Below are 27,223 nucleotides of genomic sequence, written 5' to 3' on the forward strand. Positions count from 1 at the left end.
AGGGCTCTATAACCAGTACAATGCCGGACCCGACCCATACAGAGCTCTATAACCAGTACAATGCCGGACCCGACCCATACAGAGCTCTATAACCAGTACAATGCCGGACCCGACCCATACAGGGCTCTATAACCAGTACAATGCCGGACCCGACCCGTACAGAGCTCTATAACCAGTACAATGCCGGACCCGACCCGTACAGAGCTCTATAACAAGTACAATCCCTGGCCCGACCCGTACAGAGCTCTATAACCAGTACAATGCCGGACCCGACCCATACAGAGCTCTATAACCAGTACAATGCCGGACCCGACCCATACAGGGCTCTATAACCAGTACAATGCCGGACCCGACCCATACAGGGCTCTATAACCAGTACAATGCCGGACCCGACCCATACAGGGCTCTATAACCAGTACAATGCCGGACCCGACCCATACAGGGCTCTATAACCAGCACAGCGTTGTTTAGCATCCTGTAACGTATAGGAGTGCGATTGAGTTCACTGAATACCCAGAAGATGTATAATTAAGATAACAAACCACCCTCATTAACAGTTTAGGGCTATTAACAGAACACCCACTGCGGACGGCCCTTAGCAGAAATGGCAGCCATTTGAACAATAATTGTATTCAGACCAGCGTGACACAGATGATGATGATGACAATAACAGGACAGATGACATTTCCCAAAGCCAGGCCTCAGAAGCAGCGGTACACCATTTTTTTTTTCTTTTATAAGATCCCAATGCTTGTGCACAGGTGGTTTGATTAGTACACTTTTTTTAAAGCAGGAAAACAAGTTCTGTCCTTGAAATGGAAAAAAATGTCTGTGATTTCACAAAAGTCCGAGCGTCTTGGTTTTTCCGGATACGTATCTTCAATCCCTCCTCTTCTTTCCTCTAAAGCATTCCAGCGCTGAAACAGTTAAGAGGGGCTGCGCGGATGCCCCCAACCCTGCACCATGCATCGCTTAATTCTTTTCATACTGGACTCACAGGTCGGCAAAAGGTTGTCGGGCGGCGTTCCTCAATGGTGACAAAACATGGAGGCTACAAATCCAAGATGGCGGCGAGGATTCGCCAGTCGGTGGATATTTCTGGAGCGGAGTCTTGTGCATTTTAATAACAGTTTCTGTCGTGACGTATGTGCCGTATAAATAATTCGGGCCACTCCATCTTTCCTTCAGTAACACCAGAAGCCGCGGCGCTGGGAGATCTCCCCCCACGCCGGGGCAGGCAGACAGAAAGGCATCATCGTTATTTCGACTCCCTCTCTTTATGGCATCGGGGGGGGGGCAATGTCGGGTGAAACGGGGCATTTTCTTATGGTTCCCTCCGGCTTAGCGAGAGGGGATACTTTGCCCCTGATTGTCGGGCGGAGATATACGATTATATACATGTATATATGTATATCTATATACACACATACACACACACGTAGCGGAGCGCTGAACTCACTCCTGTCTCTGTAATGCCCCACGGGGTGGGCTGGCGAGTCTTTTAAGCGATGGAGTCCCAGTCAAAGTCATCTTGAATGTCGTCGCTGCTGTGGGGGTAGCGGAGCGAGGGACGAGGCGGGGGGTACAAAGCACGTTGTGAGTGGCGTCCTGCGGAGAGAAGGGGCAGTTAGCGGGTCTGTAACCCACCTGAGTATACACTCAATCATTGTTACCAGTATGATATACGCCACTCGCAGGGGGTGCCTTACCTTGCTGGCTGTAGGTGGGGGGTGCCTGGGTCTGGATGGGGTAACCAGGGGGTGCGGTGAAAGTGTGACCACAGGAGGCAGGAGGATGCTGATTTTGCCCGTAGGAGTTTACTGCTGGTGGGAAAATAAGAAACTATTCAGAAATGTGGTTTAAAGAAGAACCTGCCTCTTAAATACACCTTTAGACCTGACGTTTGCTTATTGCCCTTTATTTCTCCCCCTTCCGGCATCTGCCCTGAAGTCCCCCACCTCTCTGCGCGTTGTTACCCCCCGTTCTCACCTGCCATGCTATGGCCTGGCTTCCCGCCCCGGAGCGCGCAGGCACTGCTGGTGGTGGGGGGCAGGCACTGTGCCTGGCACTGAGAGGGTTGCCCGTGCGTTGGCGGCAGGAGCCCGGTCTGGTTTAGCAGATGGCTCAGGGAGTCGCACAGGCTGGCGATGTGATGCTGATCCAGACTCCAGTTCTTCAGCTCTGCCTGACGTAGACTTTCCATGAGGTCTGGAGACAGAGGTAAACGTTCTGCGGTCACACGCTCTAGAACCCCCCCCACACTTTCATTTATCTGCCCATCTATTTCATTCATACCCTTCCCCCCATTTCCCACCCCTCATCTTCCCTTTATAAATAATTTCATACAAAAACCAAAACTTGACCCTTTTACATGTTTTACTGGAGTTTTAATTCTCTCCCTGCCCCGTTCCGCTTTTTGCCCATTGGTGCCTTTTTCCCCCAAAAAAATCCCAGTTCCACCCTCGGTGGTATTATTCACTAAATAGCAAATTCTTTTTTACATTTTTTTTGCCAAATGGAACGTCGCACCCCATTGCTTTAAGTAGGGTCAATCCTGGTGTGCGTCTCAATCCAACGTATGGTTACCCTCCTGTACCCCAAAACCCAGTCTATATCTACATCACTGAAATACTTCCGGAACGTCTTTAATAACCTTCTCGCCTTTATTCTCCCAAACCCACGATTATTAACAGAACAATGATGAATATAATGATGTCACTTAGCGTTGGAACAGATACCCCCGTAACATCTCCTACCGTCACTCACCTGAGAACTGGGACAGATCCACGCTGGACCAATCCAGACTGCTGACTATCTTGAAGCTTTCCTTTAAGGAGTCAATGTTGGAGCACCAGTCGCTGGGGAGCCCTGGAGAGGAAGCGAACGTAAGCTCGGCGGTCAAGTACCCGGGTCAAGTAGCTACGCAGTTGGACAGAATGGAGCACACTTACCAAGGGACATCCCAGGCACTGGCGGCCGGGGCATCTGCTGCGGAGGGAGATAAGACGGGTGCTGGGTTTGATGGTGTTGAGGTGGGGGGTTGCTGATGTTGGGGACGCTGTGGGGGTGCACAGAAGAGTTCCCCCCCGTGTTCTGCTGATACATACAGCAGCTGGATGTTTGCACCTCCGGAGGTAAAGGTGATTGCCCTAAAAATAAAGGGTGAGGATTCAGATCCGGGAAGCTACAGATGAGTATATTGTTTATTGCCCTCTCTCAAATTTTTTTCCAGCAGAAAGCAGTAATTGCCCCTGTTCATCCCTCTCACCCTGTTTGCCCCTAGAGAGACCAGTGATCACCCTGTTTGCCCCTAGAGACCAGTGATCACCCCTTTTGCCCCATCTCACCCTGTTTGCCCAACAGAGAGTAGTACAGGCTGCGGAAAGACGAGCTCAGGTCCGGGCTGCTGTTCTCGGAGAAGGAGAATTTGTAGCAGTCGTTGTTGTTGTAGGACGGGGCCCTGGAATCTGACTGCATGTGAGCCGGGGCAGCCTGCGGGGGATACGAGACGTCACACGCGGAGCTGACACTCATCTCACACGCAAGATAATAACAGATAACATCGGTTAATAAACGCAGCAAACGAGAGCAAAATGCTAAAATAGGCACAATCGCAAATAATATTTTTATTAATACTAATAATAAAAAAATAATAGCAATTAATTGTCTATTGATGGTAAAAAAATATTCTAGAGGAGGATACATATTAATAATTTCCAGTCTCTTCTGGGACAACCATAAAAAGTCATTTTATGCCAATAAAAAAAAAAAACAAGCCATGCATGGGGGGTGAGTTGCGGCACTCAAAAAAAAAAATCAGAATTGCTATGGGGGCTCCCCAAAGAGTGATGTTCCCAAGAGGGATCGCTCTAATTAAGAAAATTATCATTTTAAGTGGAAAAGACTCTAAAAGATCTCAGTTTGTGTTCCAAACCCACAGAAGCCCTGCACTCCGAAGATCCCCCCCCACTCACCTGGCTGTAGCTGGGGAGCGGAGAGTTATTCTCCATGTGATGTCCTTGGACGGCTTCCGGAGGTAAAGACACTTCGCTGGTTGCACTCGCGGGGCTTTTATTGACATCCTGCTCAGTGGAATCCTGGGAGAGCTGCCAAAAAAATATATAAATTACCAACGGGGTGATTGACCCAGGGATGACTCCCATACATCATGTCAACAAAAGAGATAACTCCCACCCATCATCCCAACCAAGGAATTATTCCTAAACCTGATCATCACCAAGGAAGGATTTCTATAGATCCTCTTAACAAGACCTCCCACAACCAACGATTACCGCGGCAGATCACCTAAGCAAAGGATAAATCCAATAGATCGCCTTAACCAAGAGGATTAATACAGATCTTCTTAACTATCGGCTCACAGCTACAGTTCCTCTTAACAAAATTATTATTATTATTATTATTATCTTTTATTTATATAGCGCCAACAGTTTACGCAGCGCTTAATACAATACATAAATTCAAGGGATATGACAAGACAAGAATTGACAGACTAAGACAAACCGATACATTTGGTGGAGAGAGCCCTGCTCGCAAGCTTACAATCTAGAGGGAAAATGGGGTGATAAACATAAGGCATAGAGAAAGGGTGAGAGGTATTGTGGGGGTTGTATCAATGACAAGGATCTTCTAGCAGCTAAGATGGTGCGGCTTCTCTGAAGAAGTGGGTTTTTAGATGTTTCTTGAATGTCGGGAGGGAGGGTGAATTCTGAAGGTTCCTTGGGAGAAGATTCCAGAGATATGGGGCAGCTCGAGTGAAATCTTGTAGCAAAGTATGCAGGTTTGCTTGGGCTTCAGTTGATTGTGGGGAACATGAAGGTGGGTATTGCAGGTTGTGAGAGCTTCTTAATCTTTTCTTTCCAAAAAAGTACTGTTCATGACAAATTCTAACAATGATGGACCCTCCCGGGTCCCAGAAAGTCTTCTGGTTTTAATATCCGATGAAGTGCCCTCTGGCCCCATCAGAAATACCGCTCGGGGTGCCACCAAAAACCTGATTTCATCCATAAAACTTCTGGGTCGTATCAGAAATAAACAACATTTTCCAGAAAACTTTTACAATAAGGGCAATTATAGTTCTAGAACGTTGATATTCAGGTAATTGGTTGGTAAATCGGTGGAACCCGGCCGCGATAAAAGGTCGAGGAACCCGGATCAAAACCCAAGGAATATCCTCATCAAATAATCCTAATCCACGGACGATTCCCGCAGATCATCTACTAAACCCGGTGAGGATGCTCAGCGTTTCTTGAGGGCGATTGTTGGGACCCCCTACGCCAGATGCGTCCAACCCGCGGGCCTCCAGCTGCTGCAGGACTACATCTCCCATACTCCTCAGCCAGCCCCTTAGCTGAAAGAGCATTATGGGTGATGTAGTCCTGCAGCAGCTGGAGGGTCGCAGGTTGGACACCCTTGTCCTACACTAATCTACTCATTACCTCTAATTATTGCCATGCGGCCAAGAAAGGAAGGGTGAAGGTAAAACAAACTTGAGAAGCTCAACCAAGAATGGACAGCTGCTTCATAACCTGTCCTACAGAGCGCCCCCCCCCCCCGGGGGGCATCTCTAGTCTTAGCTCTCGTGTGCCATGACAGAGGAAAGATCTCCATCGACGTATCAGTCTGATCCCACCCAAAAGAGCAGCCCCCTCCACAAGGGAACCAACAGCACCGGAGCTGGCTACCTCATCGTCAGGGTGTTGTCTCTTCCGTCGGGGCAGGTTTAGATCTTCTTTTGGGCAGCTGTCAATCATCCAGTAAGAGCCCTGGGAAACAAATATCTGCCGTTATTCCGTGTTTTCCTGATTTTTTTTAACGTGATTTTGTCTCAATTACCCATATCGTTCCTTTTAAGAATGTAAACTTGTGAGCGGGGCTCCTCAGAAGCCCACCATTCTTGCCAGGGGGCTCCGGGTCCTCAACACCCCATATTTAAATTGGATTGTACTGAAGCCCCCCTCACCTTTCCCGGGTCATCTCTTGGACGAGGAACTTTCCTGAAACATTTGTTTAGAGACAGATTGTGGCGAATGGAATTCTGGGGAGAAAAAAAGAAAATAATAAAGTATCAGTATGACCTCTCAGAAGCAAGATGGCGGCTCGGCAGAAGAACTCATTCCCGATCGTATATCCCTTCATGTTTCCACCAGACACCATCGCAAGGATTATTGTCCTTCTCCACCACTGGTACCAACCGCTGCCTGATGACTTCTCTAGAAGAGCCCATAATCCTACCCCGACTGTCTCTTTTGCCCCCGTGATGTCCCACATTTTTTCCTCACCTTCCAGCCGACGCCAGCGTTGCGGTAATAGGGGAAGTTATCGCAGATCCATCGGTATATCTCGCTGAGAGTCATGCGCTTGGCAGGTGCCGAGTTGATGGCGTACTGGATGAGGTTGGCGTAACTGTAAGGGGGCTTTCCGTCGCGGTGGGCCGCTGCCTCCTCCTTTGTCAGCATGGCGTTGGGATCGGTGGGGGACCCTGGACCTTTACGTCCGCCGCTGCCCTGGGTCCCCTTCATGGCAGCCTGGATGGTGAGCTGTGGGAGCCAGTCTATGGAGGTCAGGCTGCTGCCCAAGTCCGATGCCATCTTGAGACTAAAAGATAAAATTTTGAGCCAATCAGCCTCTGTGTTTGCCGTGAGAGACGCTTTGAGTGGCCGCCCCAGACTCACGGTATGAGTGGGGTTTCTGTGTGAGTGAGAATTGCGATGTTTTGCGTTGGGAATGTGAGTCACGGAGTGTGAAGGTAACAGTGCGTGAGTGGGAGTGAATGCGGAAACATAGAATCTGCCGGCAGATCGGCCCCATTCGGCCCCCGTCTAGTAGCCCGTTTCTCCTGCTGTAAAGACTCAAACCTTAATCAGTCGCTGGTCTCGTCTTAGATTCAGGAGCCGTATGTCTATCCCATGCATGTTTAATACCCTCACTGTATTACCCTCTACCACTTCTGCTGGGAGGCTGTTCCACTTATCTACCACCCTCCTAGTAGAGTAGTTTCCTTATGTTAGATCTAACCTTAGAGGTCAGAGCCTCGGACCCCCGGTTTAAGAATATGACCTCACATTTTGTACAGATAGGAAGTCCGGCTGGTTTAACTTGTGAGGATTTTGGAAGCCGTGGCTACCTACCCCCAGGGGCCACGTCTGGCTCCGACGTGAGAGTCACAGCTTTCTGTGTAATCCGAGCACAACAGGTTACAATATTATCAGACGGCAGTACACGCCATCACACGCGTGTCTGTCTTTCTGTGTCCAGGTGTCTATATTCACGCAGCCAGATGTCTGCCTCTCTGTTTTATGTGTACAGCGCTATGGAACCTGCTGGAGCTATATAAATAAATGTGATGTCTCGGTTTGTCTGTATATACGTTTCTGTCTGTCCTTAGACATCCATGTGTCTGTCTCTATGTATCTGTGCGTCTCTCTCGTATGACAGCCCGTTACTGCCCGACGTGTTAAACTCTCGTCCTCGCTGTACACGGCACAGACAACATAACGCGGCCAAGTAAAACACGCGTGTTCACTGGGATGTCCGTCTAAAGTCACGTCTTTGCACGTGTGGCTGTTATCCCGTGCCCATACGAGACCGCAGCAAGCCTGTCTCTCCATGTACCCGTCAGTTTTTCCGTGTACATGTTTGCTCGTAGGCGTCTCTGCGTGTGTCAGTCTGTCTCTTTATACCGCCTGTCTCTGTGCCTGGCTGTCTCCTTATACCGCCTGTCTCTGTGCCCGGCTGTCTCTTTATACCGCCTGTCTCCTTATACCGGCTGTCTCCATGCCCAGCTGTATCTTTATACCAGCTGTCTCCGTGCCCGGCTGTCTCTTTATACTGGCTGTCTCCGTGCCCGGCTGTCACTATGCGTGCTGCTGTCTGTATTGACATGTACGTCAGTCTGTCAGGATCTGCATGTTTGAACATCTGTCTGTCTGGAGCTGTCACTTTTTCCTCCCCCCCTTTTTTGACGTCCCCTCCTCACCCTGGCTCCCCGCCTGGTGTCTCTTACGCTCCGCGCCTCCTCTCTTCTGGGGGTCACCCCCTGTCAGTGGCCCTCGGCTGGGGAGGGGGAGAGAGAATTGTCAGATGGAGGGGGGCACAGACAGATAGAGGAGGAGCCCCTTCTACTTCCTGCAGGGCTGGGTTACCTTCCGGGACAGAAGTCTGAATGGGAGGAGAGCAGCAGCCCAGACACGGGGAGGGGGGAGAGAAAGAAGGAGGGCAGAGAGAGGGTTGGAGAGAGAGAGAGAAAGGGAGGGGACGAGTGCTGGAGGGGAGGGAAAGTACAAAAAGGGACAGAAAGAGAAGGAGGAAGAGAATGAAAGGGAGGGAGAGACAGAGAGAGGGAAGGGATAAGTAAGAAGGAGGGATGGAAGGGAGAGGTAAAAGAGGAGAGGAATGTGAAAAAGGAGGAAGAGATGAGAGAAAGAGAAGATGAGGGGAGAGAGGGTTAGGAAGAGGGAATGAGAGAGAGGTAAAGACAGAATGGGAGGGATAGAGAGAGAGAGGGGGGGGAGGAGAAAGGCAGACATAAAGGGAGGGACAGGTAAAAGAAAGGGGAGGAGGACTGGCTGATATTAGCTGAGCACAGACTGTCTCTCCCCTATCAACCCTGACTGTCTCTCTCCACCACTAACTCTGTCTCTCTCCCACTGACATTGCCTCTCCCTGACTAACCCCTATCTGTCTCTTAATCACTGATCCTGTCTGTCTCTCCCCACTAACCCTGACGGTCTCTCTCACTGACTGTCTGTCTCTCCCCACTAACCCTTACTGTGTCTCTCTCACTAAGCCTGTCTCTTATTCATTTCCACCTGTCTCTCCTCATGGAGCTAATGCTCATATATAAACACTTTTAGGTTAATATATCCCCTAGATTGTAAGCTTGTGAGCCGAGCCCACTTGTCTTGTTGTGTCGGTTCTAGTTTTGTCAGACCCTTTTGAATGTAGGGACTGCAAGAAGCGCTGTGGGAATTGCTGGTGCTATATAAATAAAAGATAATGTTTATATTATTATTTATTGTATTATATAGCGCCATCATACGCCGCAGCTCTGTACAAAGGGTCCCTGAATTGTTTTTTGGGGGGAGGGTTTGGTGTTTGGCTCCTTCTCCCCCTTGAAGAAGAAGGAACCTCGAAGACCCAGACCTCCTTTGCCATGAAGGTAAGGAAGGGGTTACTTATCTCTGGGTAATGTGGCCCCAGAAGAAGATGCTTGGGGACCCGTGGCCCTACAAGACACAGTCACCCCCCCTTCTACACCTTGCAACGGGCTTCTAGATTAAACCACATTTGTCCAAAAAAATCTTAAATATCCTGATCGGGGGTCGAGGATGCAAATGGTTAATTATATAAATTAAAGCCAATATGACCACAATTTCTGTTTTTTATGTTGTGTAATATCTGGGTTAGGGTTTCATAGCCCTGCGGGGTAAATATTGTACAGCGCTGCGGAATATGATGGCGCTATATAAGACAATAAATAATAATAATAATACAAAATAATAATATTAATAATAATACAAAATAATAATAGTAACATTATGGGCAAACTGGCCTTCTGATGGCATCTAAGGCATGAAAATAAGATTTTAGTGCCACCTAGTGGTGTTACAGCGAATCTGCAGCCACTATGAAGCGACCTCAACTGGATTCTTCACGATTTTGTGTAATAGGCAATATTTTGGAGAACTTATTATTGGCTGTTTGTGACTCGGATGCCCGTAATATTATTCATTATTATCTCAAGGAACCTTTCACGGTAACTCATTGATCTCCGTATGCAGCCTTACTGTAGGTAAAGTAACACTTTATACAGTGGATTATTTTAATGAATAATAACATATCGCATACATTCAAAAACGACAAATCCTACCGAGGGGAAAAGACTCGCTTGGAAACTTTTTAAAAGAGAGTCAGAATATTAACCCTTTAATATCCCGTCATGAAGATTCTATGTAGCGACTCGCAAGATGTGTTACTCAAACACCTCTAATACCCAGCCTGAAGCAAACCTTGACTTGATTATTTAAAGATTCACTTAACTGAGTCACCTGCATTCAAGCAGGGATATCAACCATAACATACTGGTAGAATAGCATGCTTGCCGACTGTCCCACTTTCTCTGTGGGACAGTACTGATTTTGCCAAGCTGTCCCATCGAGAAAGCATACTGCGCATGCACAGTAGCGCTGCCAGTTTGAGTGACGCTCTCTCCTAAGCTCTACAGCAGAATTTTGGAGGTATGGAACTGAAATATTCAACTCTTCCGCAGATTCCCACTTTAGTGAACAAACTTCAAGGAGGTTTCAGCATTTCCCGTCTCCGAAGGACCACAAGGGAATGAGGCAAAATCCCTAGTGTAATGCGCACAACACTGGCAATCAAAGCCCCTAGCCTGCTAGGTAGCTTTAACACTGACCTGCCATCTTTGTTATGGGCAGGACCAATGTTTCCCTATACTGACACCTGCTGGACATAATGTAGCACTGCACTGACGATACGCAGCTGATGCAATACATGTAGCAAATGGGTGGATATATTATTAATATGCATTAGATTGTTACAGCGGATATTTTCAGCCACTATGGATCTGCAGGAGAATATCTTATTTTTATCAGGTTGATGGTAAACATCATCAGAGAAAACCGCTGCAGCCACAGAATAATCACCCATGCAGTGTGTGGCTGTGCAAACCGGTCTGTTATAACCAGTGCTATTTATCAACCTAGTTCCCGTAAAATACATATTTGCAGCAATAACTGAATTCATTTATTAAAGCTATCTATAGCTTTTTGTATTACTTAGGTGGCAGCCTGTGGCAGAGCCAGTATTATCTAATTTACTCTAGATTGTAAGCTCGTTGGGTCAGGGCCCTCCTCACCTCTTGTTTCTGTAAATCAAATTTGTTATGTTATATACTACTTGTTATGTCCTGTCTACCCATTGTACAGCGCTACGGAATTTGATGGCGCTATATAAAACAATAAATAATAATCATACTGTCCCGAAGTTCTCTCCCTTCTCCTCCCCACCCTGAAAAAGGCAGCCTTAATCAATCATCAACAACCAGCAACTCAACAATGGAAGAGAGAGAAGTCAATGGGGAGGAATAATCTTGAGCTCCTATGCTATAAGCTTAGGTGGGTTTCCAATATAGAATTCTAAGATTTAGTATATGGAAAACCTGACTAATTAGCTTTGAAGCTGTAAATCCCTGCTTTTTATTCTTTTCATATAAATGCATTGACGAGGGAGCCATCATTTTTTTTTTTTTTTGGGGGGGGTGATAGATCAGACCCCTGATTTTCTGTTCTAGGCCATTTTTCCAGAATATACATACATTTCACATTCTGCTGAGCTGTGCGTGTAAAGTGCTGCCCCCTGCAGTATGTGGGATGTATAACCTCACACAAAACAATGAATTACTGTTATACATCCCACATGCTGCAGGGGGCAGCACTTTACATGTGTCCATCAGCAACATGTGAAATGCACGCGTACCATGGAAAAAATGGCTTCTGTGGTCACCCTATCATGTTCCGATATACCTTATTTGTTGGGCTCATTGTTAAGAGGTGAGGCAGAGCCACACCAAAAAGAATAGGCTGCGCCTGTATACGCTTCCTACATACAGTTTCTATCCTGGGATGATTACCTAGGGGCCTTTAGAGCTCAGTGTTACTATATTCAGCCTCCCCTTCTTACTCCTAGGACTTCCACCTGACTTTAATCAATGCTGCGCAGCCTTTGACATTTTATTAAAGTTAAATTTAGCATTTATGCATTTTTGGCATTTTCAGGGAATGGGGCAGTTCGAAGGCCTGCAGTGCGGAATATATTTCTACTTGAAATACCGAGAGATGGGGAGTGTGTGGCGCGAGGGTGTACAGGGTGGGGAAGCGAGATTGAAAATGGAGAAACAAAAGGCAGAAGGACTCAAGAGCAGAAGGGCAAAACTACTGATGTTTGGCCTCTGTAATCATCTCCTACATCCATTCAATAAACATGTTGGGCACCATTAAAGCCATAGACTCTACGACTATTAACCCCTTAAACGCCTGTGACACAGATTCTATCTGCTTATAGGGGGAATCCAAAAAAAACAATCCCGTTGTGAAAAAGGGGGGCACTCCAGGCATCATACTCACTTTAATGTATATGGTAGCCGCATTCTCCAACCTACGATGAATAATATTGCTTGATCCGTTCAGCCATTGGTTAGTAGAATCCTTAATTCATGAGGGTTCTGAAGGGGTAGAGATCCCCATAAATTACATGTAACCACTCAGATGTCTAAGAATGACCACATTACCACCGATCCGATGGTTTAATAATCAAATCTTGTTGCTTAAGAGTTTTCCTTTCATGCTCTCCATGCCTGTCTGGAAAGGTCATCTCATTGACCTCCACCCCAATTTTAACGGGTTCCAAAACTTTTCTGAATCGGCCGGAAAATAAAAGTTTGGGGGATGCATTTATTTTAAGGACAGAACTTTGTTGCTGGAGGTTGAAACCGATCAGGATCATTTTCCATTTCCAAAGAGTTCTTAAAAGTTTTGAATCCTTTTTTGGAGTTTCTTGGTTTCAAACAATTTGTATAATGTTAGTTTGGGGGGCAAAAAAAAATGATGTTTTTCACCCAAAAGATAAGTGAAATATAAAATTATACTTGATTCTTGTCACTTTTAATCGCTTTGGACCTTGGTTCCCTTTTTCTGTATCCCCATATATTCCTGTATCCAAACTCTGCTCCGGAGTAGCGCCCCCTCTGTTCTAAAAGTATATTTGCGTGTATGAGCCCCATGGTATGGTCTTTTAGTTTTAAAATCTTTAGAATTTCTTGTTCGTACCAAATGCTTAAAGCATTTTATGTTATTTTTTTATTTAATCCTTCCTTTTTTATTTATTTTTTATTTTTAATTAAATATTTTTATTAAACTGTTTAAATATCTGGAGGTTTTTAGGGGCTTACACTCTTTATTGGGGGGGATTTAATCGCTGTTTTGTCACACAGACGAGTTCCATCAGCTGAAAGGAACATCCTAAAACAATGGTAGTCGTTTGTGATGAAGTTTTCAGGAGGTTAACTTGCAGTCCTAATTTTTTCCCGAGATATTGCCCGATACTCCTGATCTCCCACCAGATCTTTGTTTACAATAAAGTTTGTCAATATTTTTAAATTGAAAAAAAGAATCGAAATATTTAAATGATCGTCAAACGCCCCTGCCGACAATCATTAGAATTATCAATGGTTTCAGAACACCATTCTTTGGGGTTCAATCTCAAAATCGATGACATTTTTGCTCTGGTTTTAAACTCCTGAAACTCTAGGAACCGGTTCCCTGCGGCTTCCACCTTTTACGCCAGGCGGTGTGATGCTGAGACCCCGAGATTGGGGTAACGGCACTGGGGCAAACACTGCATTGGCATAAATGTATGATGTTAAAGCAGGTCTCTCTGTTACATCAGATTCTAAAACGATGATGTCGTTTATTTCTGTATGGATCTGGGCTTGAAGCATCCATGCCGAGGGTTTATCTCATCACTTCACACGATAGATATTTAAATATAATATGAATGCATGAATTCATTGTACAAACACCGGTAATATTTCAGGCCAAAGTGAGTCACAACTTCCAATCGCTGCCCAACTTTACAAATCACAGAACAAACCCAGCAGATCATTCCTGACGTGCGCGATACGGTCATCAAAGTGTATGGAGATAACAGTCTGCAGCTATATTACAGTAATAAAATCTTATATTATTTATATATATATATATATCATACAGTATATGAATAAGATCTATAATTATCTTATATTATATATATATCATACAGTATATGAACAAGATCTATAATTATCTTATATTATATATCATTCAGTATATTAATAAAATCTATATTAATCTATGGGAGAAGGCGATCTGCCCCCAGTTGTGTACCAGGGGGACTGCTGCCCTCCGGGACCTGCTGCGCAAGGCCTAGGCCTAGTCCGTCTGGGCCTGGGATATGTCGCTGCCTGCCCTTACGTTATGCCCCTGGACATAGGCGTAGCGACAGATATAATGCCGTTTGCGATGGAGACACAGATTTCCCCCCAGGTTGCATCTCTAATATCTCTGAGACAGACACGCTCCCTCGTACAGGAAGCACTCACACTGCAGACAGGAAGTGCCCATGGAACAAACCAATTGAGGAACAGAAGGGGTCTGAATCTATTGTCTTAGTTTACTAAGTTTTAAGTGAAAGGAGAAGCTATTGATGGGACCTTTGGATCTCACTTCCAATTGAAGGCTTCACTTCAGAGGGGAACCAACAAAGAAGCTCTGTCCGTCCCTTGGTTTTACCAAGGGAGCTATGGCTACATATTCCTTCGTGGAGTGTGGCCCCAGAAGAAGAAGCTTGGGGCCCGGTGATCCTCTGTGTCCTTACATGGCACGGCCACCTTCACCCTTCCTCACCCAACGATGGAACAAATGTCGCTCTTGCCAAGGAAAAGAGTATAACATTTACTCGTTACTCCCATACAGTCCTATAGAATGTATACTTGCAGTAGGAGCCCCTGCGAAGGGTTAACAGACTATTAACTCTATATTATATATATATATCTATATACGGTATATAAAATCAGTGGCTAGTAGCAGATAACGTACGCTGTAAGTGCCAGACCCCATATACACACAGCGGACGGCACCCCTCCCTATCAAACACAAACTCCTGCCAAGGAACAATGTGTCCTGAATGAAATATGTGCGCTTAATCAGGATTAAAATGCGACGGAGCTTTGAATGTTAAAGCCTGGAGATTGCAATTGCGTTTCTTCTGTGCTTGGTACGGGCAGTCGGGGTGCCAGCCGCCCCGCTACCGCCAAGCGATGGCATTTATACCCCGCGGGGGCAACCTCATAGCCGGTCAGGTCGCAACCTCAGCGTTTTCCCATAACCGCACATTATCCTAATTACTAACTCAGCCTGGACATCGTTCTTTACATAACAGGGCTGGGTGCCCGATACATTTAAATTAGAATATATATAACATACACACTCCACCCTGAGGATTCCGACACCGATCTCCATACACACTGACATAAACTCACAGATTCCATTTGAAGAAGGGACATCCGAGGTCACAAGAGCTTATGTAACAGGGACACTGCCCAGCGGCCATCCCAGTACTCCCAGCAATCCCAGTACTGCATCATGGCATTGCATACATGGGGTAATTGTAATATGCCACTAGCTGTCTCATCCCCCGCTAATTTCACCTATATACTGTATCAACGTCGATACTTTGGTTTCTTTTGCCAATTTAAAAATTAAGAAAAATTATTAAAACAGGAATATGGAAGCTAAAAAAAAATATTAGCTATGTTATGTATATATTGTATTTATTATTACTATTTTTTGTATTATTATTATTGTTTTTATTATTATTTTTATTATTATTATTATTGTTTTTATTATTGTTGTTTTTATTATTATTGTTGTTTCTATTATTATTATTATTGTTGTTGTTTTTTCTAAATGTATTATTATATTATTATAACAATAATAATGATATTATCTTTTTTAGGGGGGGCATGTATTTTTTTCATTTTTCCCCCGTTTCAGAAAATTGCCGTGGAGAACATGAAGTATCGTGAGACATGTACGCGGGACACACGCAAACCCCCCCCTTCCTTAACGGTGTCATGCATACACATGGCAGGCGGTGGCAAGTTCAGGAGTCACAGCACACGCTTGGCTGCCAACACACGCCTTTGGATTACACGCACGTAAAACATGCTTTCCTTTTTTTTTTATTGCATTTAACTCTGCGTGCCAGCGTAAGATAAACTGGGGTGACAGCAGGCATTCAAGGGTTAATTCTCTTCTTTGCCATACATTATGATCTTAGATAAAGCACGTATCTTAGAAACCCGTGCAAACATATTAACGTACTGTATAGCGATATAAAAGTTGGCTAGAATAAAGTGTCCCATTCAATAACAAGTGCTTGTTCAACCTGCAAACAAAAAAAAAAATCCTAAGGGGGAAGCTGCAGCTCTAGAGATGCAGTAGAATACCCGCGTTGTGCTTTTTTTATGAATTAATGATCTTTGTTGGAATCAAACAGTTAAAGTCGGTCGCAAAGTGTCCATATATTAAAACGCGGCATTCGGAATTCGACTTACTGGGAAAGAAGAATAAATATTAAACCTTTCAATTCAACGGCGAAGAAGAGATGTCGTCATAGCACTGTTTGCGCACTGGTGTAAACCATCGCTTAATGCCGTGCTTATAGTTACAAAGGATTATAAAACCAATAGTGTTCCCATTAAAAATGCTAATTTGGAATGAGGCGGTCGGTAGAAAAGGTACAGATAGTTTCTATAGAATTAAACAATAATTATGCTACAATAACTCCTCCCGTGACTCACTGGGCTATAAATCTACCCAGCCCCAGATAATGGGATTACTGGGAAGTGCTGGGATCTCACAGGGAGAACCTTTAGTTATTAGGTCAACATTTTGTGTTTTTTTGGCCCTGGGAGGTGGCTCGGTGGCTTGGTGGCTGAGATAAGATAAACCTCCACTGGTGCTCTAGCTGCTTGGGGTTGGCCATTCCCAAATGGATCGCCCGGTCTGTTTCCGCGGGGCAGTTAGAACACATTAACGAGGCTAAACAATGTGACTTTTAGTACAGAGACACATAATTGTGTGCATTACAGCCTTTCTATATAGGCGACCCATAGGGGCCAAGCTGGCCATGAGGTCCTCTTCTGCCTATGTAGAAGATGGGCTCCAGGAGGAGAGTTTGCAAGAGAGCTGTGACTTCAACTCCTTGACCTCACTATCCATTTATGAAGGTCCATCCCTCATACACTTCTGCTGCAGGAAGTGCTTGGATGGCCCTGTATAATGTATAATTGTGAAGGCTCAACAATCTAGTTCTATCTGGAAATATTTAACATTTCCTATTTTGGGGTATTTTCTGTCTTAAATACACACATATTTTTTCGAATTGCAGACTGGAAGCCACCAGACGGAGACATGGTCAAACTGACTATGCCTTCCATTTTGTTTGGGGCTGTCACCTTCATGCTCTACGATATACGTGTTTCGTGTAGGGCTTCCTCCATCTTGCCCTCTAGTCCAGTTACAAAAGTTGACAGAGGCTCCTGTTTATAATTGTATTAATGGCAAAAAAAGGGAGAGATGCAGGTCCCACGCAGCTCAACCCCTCTCTTAACTAAGAAACAACTCCAAAAAGGTGCAGGGCAAAGAGGTGGCACGGGTATCGAGTTTTATTCTCCAGAGATGTTTGTTTACTGCCAAGGTATTCCGATACGGCTGTGTACACAAGGCTGTCACGTTTCTCAATACGCTCCAAAACCACACAGTCGAGTCAACAGAACCAATCCATGGCATTGAGTGCTAGCTGTCTCTCTCTCGCCAGATCACTGGGGTTCATTTACTAAATTGTGAAGTGTGGAATCAGTCCTACACCGTCAAGCTTGTCCTGCAACAAAAAGGGCTCTGAGGCGATCTTCCAATTCACCCGTAGCTGCCAACAGTCACATATGTGACGGCATAGTCCTGGCTGCCGGCTGTCCCTTCCCCAAAGGAAGAGGATAATGTGTTCAGTGGTTGTGACATCCCAATTCTGTCCATGTTATTTCATTTTATAATACACAATCACAACGTAAAATGAGATATGTTTTTTTCCGGCCCTTTCATGGAACCTAATGATCTAAATAGAGCTGTTTTAGTAGATTACTGTGCAGAAGTTTTAGGCAGGTGTGAAAAAATGTCGTCCATCCGTCTACTGTCTGGAGAAGTCTGGTCGGAGGTGGTCTTCATTGAAGACTTGCAGCCAAAAAGCCATGCCATTGACGTGGAAACATGGCCAAGCGACTCAACTATTCGCAAAAACACAGAAGCTGGGGTGCAGAAAAATGGCAGCTGGTGCTCCGGACTGATGAGTCAAAACGAGAATGATTTGGCTGTAAAAGACGGCCGTTTGACGAAGGGCTGGAGAGCGGGACAAGAATGAGTGTTTGGAGGCAACAGTGAAGCATGGCGGACGTTCCTTACAAGATGGGGCTGCATTTCTGCAAATGGAGTTGGGGATTTGGTCAGAATTAATGTTCTCCTCATTGCTTAGAAGTACAGACAGATACTTATCCATCACGCAAAACCATCAGGGAGGCATCGGATTTATTCTGCAGCATCACCAGGGCCACAAAACATACAAGGGGTCCCCTTTCTTTTTATTTGGTTAGGTAAATGTAATGCCATCACCCGTTTGATGTGGTCAGAGCTGTGTATGATGTCATATGCGTTCAGATGTCACAGGCTTGTTGTTAAGTATCACCCTCACACTTGCTCACAGAGATGAAGCACAAAGTTGTTGAATGTTTAAATGAAAACAGAATAATATATATAAATTCACATATTTTCTTTATATTTTGTGGGTTTTTTTGTGTGAAAACAAACAGGTGATTATTAAAATAAATAAATAAATAAATCGTTTTTCGAGCTTCTTTCTCGACATTCATTTTCTGCTTGTAGTTTTTGGGCGGCTGTCACATTAAGTAACTTTCTGTTGCAAAACCATTTATACGTATTTCGCATTTTCCCCTTATCTCTCGGCCGTGACGTCTTTGTTACCCCTCAGCCCTTTCTCCCTGTTGCCCCGTTCTTCATTCTCATCTCTCATCTTTCTCTTTCATCCCAATCCCCCCCCCACCTCTATTATATTCTAAATAAAAACATGCGCATTATTTCAGTTTTTTTGTGCCTTTTTTGGAAAGGGAAGAGGAAGCGCTTTCCCTGCGGCTCAGAGTCACGGCGAAAATGTCGTGCAATTTCCCACCACAGGAAGAACGACAGAGCGGACACTTGCGGTGGGGAGAGGCTTTATCTACTATTCCAGAACACTCTATCCGGAGAGACAAATTAAAACCCATTCCGGGAGTCCATCAGCCGGTAGTGAAGCCCGCCGTAGTCGCGTTTGCCCCCTTGATGGGCACTTTGTATGTGGGGCTCACACTTGGAGTCATGTAAAACATTTCTCCTATTACCATAGCAACCGGTAGAATGTTCCTACTGATTGCCCCACTTTTAACACTTTGTATTCCATCTATTTTGTCTCACTGCTAGGGCACGGAAAAAAACCATGCCATACACAAAGGGTTAAATCCATCCTTTAACAAGGTGCCTAACCCCTTGAGGACAATGCATTTTGAGTCCGTACATGTACGGGCTTTGTCATTAAGGGGTTAATATTCTTTTAAAAAAAGAAAAGAGGTATAAAAAAGGATTAACTCCATGCAGGTAGCTGTTTGGGATCTACATGTCTCCCATCTCTCCCGCTTTGTGCGGGACAGTCCCGATTTTGCCACCCCATTCCGCTGTCCTGCCGAACCCTACCCGTGCCCCGCTTTCTGGTCCCGATTTCATTCTGAAAATTGACAACCATATAAAAATGTGTTGTTTTATTCAGGAAAAATGAAGTTGTCCATAGATGCCTAGTTTAAAGCAATGCATGAATCTGATCACATTAAATTATAGTAAAAATACCAAAAAACCCCAATAAGCACGACCCCCCCTTATATTTCTCCATAAATTCTAAAACAAATAATAATAAGTAACGGAAGCTCCACCGCAAAGCAGATAGCAAAGGTGATCATAATTGTTTAAAATATGTTTTTAATTATAATATATCCTTCCTGTTGGTTCGCTTTCAAGTTGTTAAAATAAATAAAGCATTTAAGAAATCTGGTCAGATTAATACGAATATAAATCATTTTTCTCGCACTCAGGACGGGGCGGATCAGTTTGCAGAAATGATTAAATATCCTTTAGCTGACACGGATTAGATTGACTTCGGAAGAAATTGCTGGCAGAGTAAATGATGGAGATAATTATTATAGCAGACACGGAAATTCCTATTTATTTAACTAAAAATATATCTATCTATCCACGACCGTTCAAAACGTTGGGGTGACTTAGAAATGTCCTCGTTTTTGAAAGAAAAGCACATTTTGTCCTTTAAAATAACAGGAAAAGGATCAGAAATCCAGCACAGACGGGGTTAATGTTGTAAATGACTATTGTAGCTGGAAACGGCTGCTTTTTAATGGAATCTCTTCATAGGCGTACAGAGGCCCTTTATCACTCCCATCACTCCTGTGTTCCAATGGCCCTTTATCACTCCCATCACTCCTGTGTTCCAATGGCCCTTTATCACTCCCATCACTCCTGTGTTCCAATGGCCCTTTATCACTCCCATCACTCCTTTGTTCCAATGGTTCTTTATCACTCCCATCACTTCTGTGCTCCAATGGCCCTTTATCACTCCCATCACTCCTGTGTTCCAATGACCCTTTCTCACTCCCATCACTCCTGTGTTCCAATGGCCCTTTATCACTCCCATCACTCCTGTGTTCCAATGGCACATTGTGGTCACGGATCCCTTGATACCTCTGTCTTCTCTAGGAGGTCGGAATGTTTGCTGGGTATGAGGGTATCGCAGGGTTCTACAGCCCTAAAAGCCCCAATAATGTGTATAGAAACAGCATATGTTTATAAATTAAACTCTCTAATTAACCAACATTAATCTTCTAAATGAATGACATCATTATTGTGTATTAATTGGTCAAAAGAAAATTGGATTCTTATATATAAAAGGCTAGGGATGCCAATGATAAGCACACTTGCACAATTTCACCAGCAGATGGCAACACTAAAATCTATTAGCTGATAGACAGTCAAGAACTATGAAGATGCGTAGATGGCATTTATCATCTAGAAAGCTCACCGAACTAAAAGATGGATATTAATGTGACGTCCTGCGCTCATTCTTCTCTGTGCGACACTTCTCCAAATGTTTGTTTCCAGAATCCTTTGAACTTTGGGTCTTTGCCATTCCGCTCTGTGATACCTGATCCAGAACATGCAACACAATAGTTGCTGTGCAGGGCACCGGCAATCTTATCACAACCTCCTGTACAAACGAACGCCCCATGTGTCATGCACCCTTTCTGCATTGGGGTATTTGCTTTCAACCTGAACATTAAGGAAATCAGGAAGCTACAGCTCCTTAAAAAGTTTAAACTTCGTTTAACATAAATTCTTACGTGAGATAATTCCGCAAAAAGGGTCAGGAACGCGGGAGAACTTGGTAAAGAGAAGGCATGGATAGAGTTTGGCAAAGTTTGGCGCCCCACCTGCTGGGAACATCAACTTTTATGGAATTTTGATGTAAAATTCCATGAATCCAAAATATTAATAAGAATGGCGTATAATGCTGTGAATTAACTCATCCGGAACTTACTGATCCAGTAGGTTCTTTACCTAGAACTAGAACAGGGAGCCATCAACATTCGTATGTTAGTGGGAAACCCCTAGGGGATGGATGTGGTTGTTTAAGATCTGGAGAAAGGTGAGGTGTTGCTTCTGAAAGTTGAGGATCATGCAGAATAGGTGTTTTATGTACATTTTATATATACATTTTTGGATAACTGCCTCCAGTTGGAAGATAAATCTGGAGAGATGGAGGAAGCTGTGGCCAGGTGAGAAGAAGGGTTCTTGGAGTCGAATGCAGGTAAACGTGAAACTGTGTTTCAACATCGTAGGCTGAGTTTAACAGGATGACTTTTCCGTAACAAGTATCTGTTACCGTGTACCTCAAGAGTAAACAATGTAAATATTTATCAGAATATTACCGAGAAATGGGTGGAAAATGAACGGGGCACCACGCCAACATCCACATTACAGGTAAAGCTTGGCACTTGTTCTGAGGACTCGGTCCTCGTATTTACTCTATCATCAGCCTAAAGCAACTACCAGGACGGGTCCTTGGACCTACTAGTGTGACTGCACTTAGCCTCATAAATAAAAGTGGGCATTAGATATCGGCCAACAACCAATGTCACAATAATATTCATTTTTCAATAAGCTTCAGTCCTTTTGGCCATGCAAAGTGACGTAGGTTTTGGAGATACATTTTGAGGTCACAAGTAGGTGCCATTGGAAAATTAAATATCCTTCTTTCTTTCGAGCCTTTGGGTCCGTATGTCTGGAAAACCAGAGGCTGGGGGACTGATATTTGGGGATATTCAACTGATTACTGGATTTTGGGAGATGCCAGATGTGTTAAACATTGGGTGTTTTGGGAATATCTCAACTAGCCAACTTTTTGTATTATGAAGGACCGACCTCAATGAGCTTTACCTACAAGTGGGTCTGAACTGGTGCTTTGATCAGTGAGATGACCTTCAAGGAATCTCCGTCCGTTGACTACGCATCATGCAGGAGAAACTGATTGGGCTCGGCCCTTTATAATGAAAAGTGAAGATGGTGCATTGAGATTTTCCACTCGACCAAAAACTGCCTCGTTAATGATCACGCCAACACTTTTTCTGATGTCCTTCCTCCTCCTAAGATACAAAAGTACCCCCGCCGCTGCCCACCGCTGTACCGATTTAGCACTTCCTTGTGTTTCTGATGATAAAGCTTAATCCATCCCTCCACTTACTGGATTTTCATAGATTTCTCAACAACTATCATTTAATTTGAAAACCACAATTTTTAATTCCTTTTTTGTCTTGAGGTTCATCACTTTTAGAGGCCTTCTAGAGTGCGTGTGTGGGGGGGTGGAGATGGGGCAGAAAGAGAGAAATGGTGGATGAAGGGATGAAAATGGGGTTAATAGAGGATGAGAGTGGCTGCGAAAGTGAGGTGCAGAGGGGTGAGCGGGGAAATGAAGAAATGTTGAGTTGAAGGACAAAGAGATGGTGAATGGGGAGATAGAGCGGTGTGAATGAGGGATGGAAAGAGATTGGAAATTGGGAGATGGAGAACAGGGATTAAGAAGATAGGAAGAAGGGCCACGTGGAGCGATAAAGAAATGGTTAATGGGAAGATGGAGAGAAGAAAATGTAGAGGTAAAGAGAGGTGGAGAACCGCAAATAGAGAGGTGGAGGAGAGTGAATAGAGGATGGAGAGAGAATGAGTGGAGGGATGTGGAGAGAAATGTAAAGATAAATAGATGGTGAATGCAGAAAATGGGGAATTGAGAGGGGTGAATGCGGGTTGGCGATGGTTAAATTGTAATGGAGACAAGACAGCGTTCTCAATAATAACCAAAATACACCTGGAATCCATATAAAATATATTATCTTTTCAATATCAAAAAAATACAAAAAAAAGAGACCCCACAAAATAATCATAAAAAATCCATACAAAGGAATTTATTTGGAGTTGGACATTTGTGGACCCTATTTGGCCCTCTTTTTTTCATTGTGTTTGGATATACATATATATATATATATATATATATATATATATACATATACACTCGCTGGCCACTTTATTAGGTACACCTTGCTAGTACAGGGTTGGACCCCCTTTTGCCTTCATTCTTCGTGGCATACTTTCTACAAGGTGCTGGAAACATTCCTCACAGATTTTGGTCCATATGGACATGATGACATCACACAGTCGCTGCAGATTTGTTGGCTGCACATCCATGATGCGAATCTCCCTTCCACCGCATTCCAAAAGTGCTCTATTAGATTGAGATCCGGTGACTGTGGAGGCCGTTGGAGTTCAGTGAACTCATTGTCATGTTCAAGAAACCAGTTTGAGATGATGTGACTTTGTGACACGGTGCACTATCCTGCTGGAAGTAGCCATCAGAAGATGGGGACGCTGCGGTCATAAAGGGATGGACACGGTCAGCAGCACTACTCAGGTACTAAGGGGCCCAAAGTGTGCCAAGAAAATGTCGCCCACATCATTACACCACCACCAGCCTAAAGTGTTGATCCAACGGTGGATGGATATATGTTTTCATGTTGTTTATGCCAAAGTCTGACCCGGCCATCTGAATGTCGCACCAATTCTCCTCATCAAGTCAACAACATTTTCTGATGTTCCAGAAGCAACAAAGCTTCAAATATCTCATTATTACCCCACAGTCAGGAAATGCTTTTTGTTCCATATGCAGACGCTGATGTTCGATTATATTAACGTGTAACACATTTCAACTTTCAGAAGAAATGAATTCCAAATTTAAAACAAACAATACAATCTTCGAGGTTTCACAAGATATTGTTTTATAACAGAAAGCTCTACTTTCTTCTGGGATGAGCAATTGCCCATTTGATAGCATAGGAGACACCACTGCGCTGAAATATATCAGAATATGGACAATAACCCCATCCTATGTGACTAAACCTGACATTGTTCCTCCTCCTAAGATACAAAAGTACCCCCGCCGCTGCCCACCGCTGTACCGATTTAGCACTTCCTTGTGTTTCTGATGATAAAGCTTAATCCATCCCTCCACTTACTGGATTTTCATAGATTTCTCAACAACTATCATTTAATTTGAAAACCACAATTTTTAATTCCTTTTTTTGTCTTGAGGTTCATCACTTTTAGAGGCCTTCTAGAGTGTGTGTGTGTGGGGGGGTGGAGATGGGGCAGAAAGAGAGAAATGGTGGATGAAGGGATGAAAATGGTGTTAATAGAGGATGAGAGTGGCTGCGAAAGTGAGGTGCAGAGGGGTGAGCGGGGAAATGAAGAAATGTTGAGTTGAAGGACAAAGAGATGGTGAATGGGGAGATAGAGCGGTGTGAATGAGGGATGGAAAGAGATTGGAAATTGGGAGATGGAGAACAGGGATAAAGAAGATAGGAAGAGGGGCCACGTGGAGCTATAAAGAAATGGTTAATGGGAAGATGGAGAGAAGCAAATGTAGAGGTAAAGAGAGGTGGCGAACTGCAAATAGAGAGGTGGAGGAGAGTGAATAGATGATGGAGAGAGAGAGAATGAGTGGAGGGATGTGGAAAGGAATGCAAAGATAAATAGATGGTGAATGCAGAGAATGGGGAATTGAGAGGGGTGAATGCGGGTTGGCGATGGTTGAATTGTAATGGAGACAAGACAGCGTTCTCAATAATAACCAAAATACACCTGGAATCCATATAAAATATATTATCTTTTCAATATCAAAAAAATACAAACAAAAGAGACCTCACAAAATAATCATAAAAAATCCTTACAAAGGAATTTATTTGGCCCTCTTTTTTTCAAACGGCTTGGTAAATATATATATTTATATGTTGCTCCGAGATTAGCCCTGTGGGGTGGGGGTTGGAAAATGGGTGCAGGGAGGGGGTTATTATTCCCGTTAGTATGACGATGAAATAAATGGGGTAATTTATAGCGTTTGTTGGAAGAAGTTGATGCAATGGGACTATTTCTCGGTAACTGTCGTTGAGTTGACAGATACTCTGTATCACTATTTCCTGAGCCTCGTAACTTCCTCTTGTGGCTTCACAGATGCAAAATATGGCCGAAGTAACGCTATGGCCGTGCATTGTAATAATGGTAACACTGGTGTAACTACAAGGGTGGCAGAGGTCACAGCTATGGTCACGTGACCCCGCGGTGAACCAGAGACACAGTGTGAGAGATAAGTGCGGGCGGCGGGATGTGTATGTGTAAATGTGTTTGTAGATATGTATATACACACACTGGCCACTTTATTAGGTACACGTTGCTAGTACCGGGTTGGACCCCCTTTTGGCAGACTTTCTACAAGGTGCTGGAAACATTCCTCAGAGATTTTGGTCCATATGGACATGTTGGCTGCAGATTTGTTGGCTGCGCATCCATGATGTGAATCTCCCGTCCACCGCATGACAAAGACGCTCTATTGGATTGAGATCCGGTGACCATGGAGGCCGTTGGAGTTCAGTGACCTCATTGTCATGTTCAAGAAACCAGTTTGAGATGATGTGAGCTTTGTGACTTGGTGCATTATCCTGCTGGAAGTAGCCCTCAGAAGATGGGGACACTGCGGTCATAAAGGGATGGACACGGTCAGCAACAATGCTCAATTGGTACTAAGGGGCCCAAAGTGTGTCAAGAAAATGTCCCCCACAGTGCTCTTCCAGTCTTCCATTGTCCAATTTTGGTACTTCTGTGTAAATTGTAGCCTCAATTTCCTGTTCTTAGCTGACAGGAGTGGCACCCGGTGGGGTCTTCTGCTGCTGTAGCCCATCTGCTGCAAGGTTCGACATGTTGTGCGTTCAGAGAAGGTATTTTGCATTCCTTGGTTATTTGAGTCACCGTTGTCTTTCTGTCATCTGGAACCAGTCTGCCTGTTCTCCACTGACCTCTGACATCAACAAGGCATTTCCGTCACACAGCCGCCGCTCACTGGATATTTTCTCTTTTTCTGACCATTTTCTGTAAACCCTAGAGATGGTTTGGGTGAAAATCCCAGCAGTTCAGCAGTTTCTGAACTACTCGGACCAGCTGGTCTGGCACCAACAACCACCATGCCATGTTCAAATATATGTGCCAAAGTGTATGTAGGAAGGGGGGCGAGGGGCAAAGAAGGCGCAGACAAGTAAAGTTGCGGGGCCCCAGGACAATTTTCGCACCGTGGCCCTGTGGTTTCTAATGGTAATAACTGTAGATACAAAGTAACCTGCTCACCAAACGGCGCTGATTGCACGTATTAGCAGCCGAAAGTATTCATTATTTGGCCTGATTATGTGACATTGTTACTGTAACACTGACAGTGTGTTTGACATGGTGCGTTGCGAAGCCACAAAGCTTCCGATTGAATTTCTTCCCTGAGATACGAGACCACTGGTGGTGACCAAGGACACGCTCGTTGTGTCATCACACTATGACGATTACCAGTCTTAGTGCTGTATATAAAGTGAGCAGAGAGAAGTATGAAACAATGTTTCCTGCCTGGATCGGGTGGTTAGTGATGTAAGAGAAGATTACCACACAGAGTAAAGCAGAGAGACTGCCAGTCGGATCACTCCCTCATAGCTCTGGGAGCAGGGCAGGTGTGTGGGGCGAGAGAGAGCGAGACAGAGAGAGTATATGATAGAGAGACAGAGAGTAACTAAAGTAAAGAGTAGAAAGAGAAAGTGAAGAAGGGAGGGAGAGAAAATACAGCGAAAAAAAGAAAGGACGAGTGAAAGGATATAAGAGCGAGGAAAGGGTGAAAGAGTGAGAGAAGGAGAAAGTAGAGACAGCGACAGAATGTATGAAGAAAGTGTAAAGAGCTAGAGAGAGGGAGAGCAAGCAAAGGAAGAGTATCGAGGGAGAGAGAGGCATAGAAAAATATATTTAGAGAGATACAAATATTTACATATAGCTAGAAGGAAACTAGAGGGTGAGAA

The 27,223-nt window shown here is 44.4% G+C and overlaps 1 protein-coding gene across 1 annotated transcript; it reads right to left on the reverse strand.

Annotated features, from left to right (window-relative positions):
* Nucleotides 1-1,501: 1,501 nt before the first annotated feature.
* Nucleotides 1,502-6,608, reverse strand: LOC149288757 (forkhead box protein J2-like). Its single transcript, XM_089491586.1, is given in 10 exon segments — nt 1,502-1,608; nt 1,710-1,820; nt 1,990-2,208; nt 2,767-2,868; nt 2,952-3,149; nt 3,300-3,492; nt 3,975-4,106; nt 5,703-5,783; nt 5,981-6,055; nt 6,300-6,608. Coding segments are annotated over 10 exon segments (1,527 nt in total).
* Nucleotides 6,609-27,223: the final 20,615 nt, after the last annotated feature.

This window comes from Sceloporus occidentalis, unplaced genomic scaffold (genome assembly GCF_023333645.1).
Source record: "Sceloporus occidentalis isolate IW3139 unplaced genomic scaffold, rSceOcc1.0.p SCAF_50, whole genome shotgun sequence".
Lineage (NCBI taxonomy): Eukaryota > Metazoa > Chordata > Lepidosauria > Squamata > Phrynosomatidae > Sceloporus > Sceloporus occidentalis.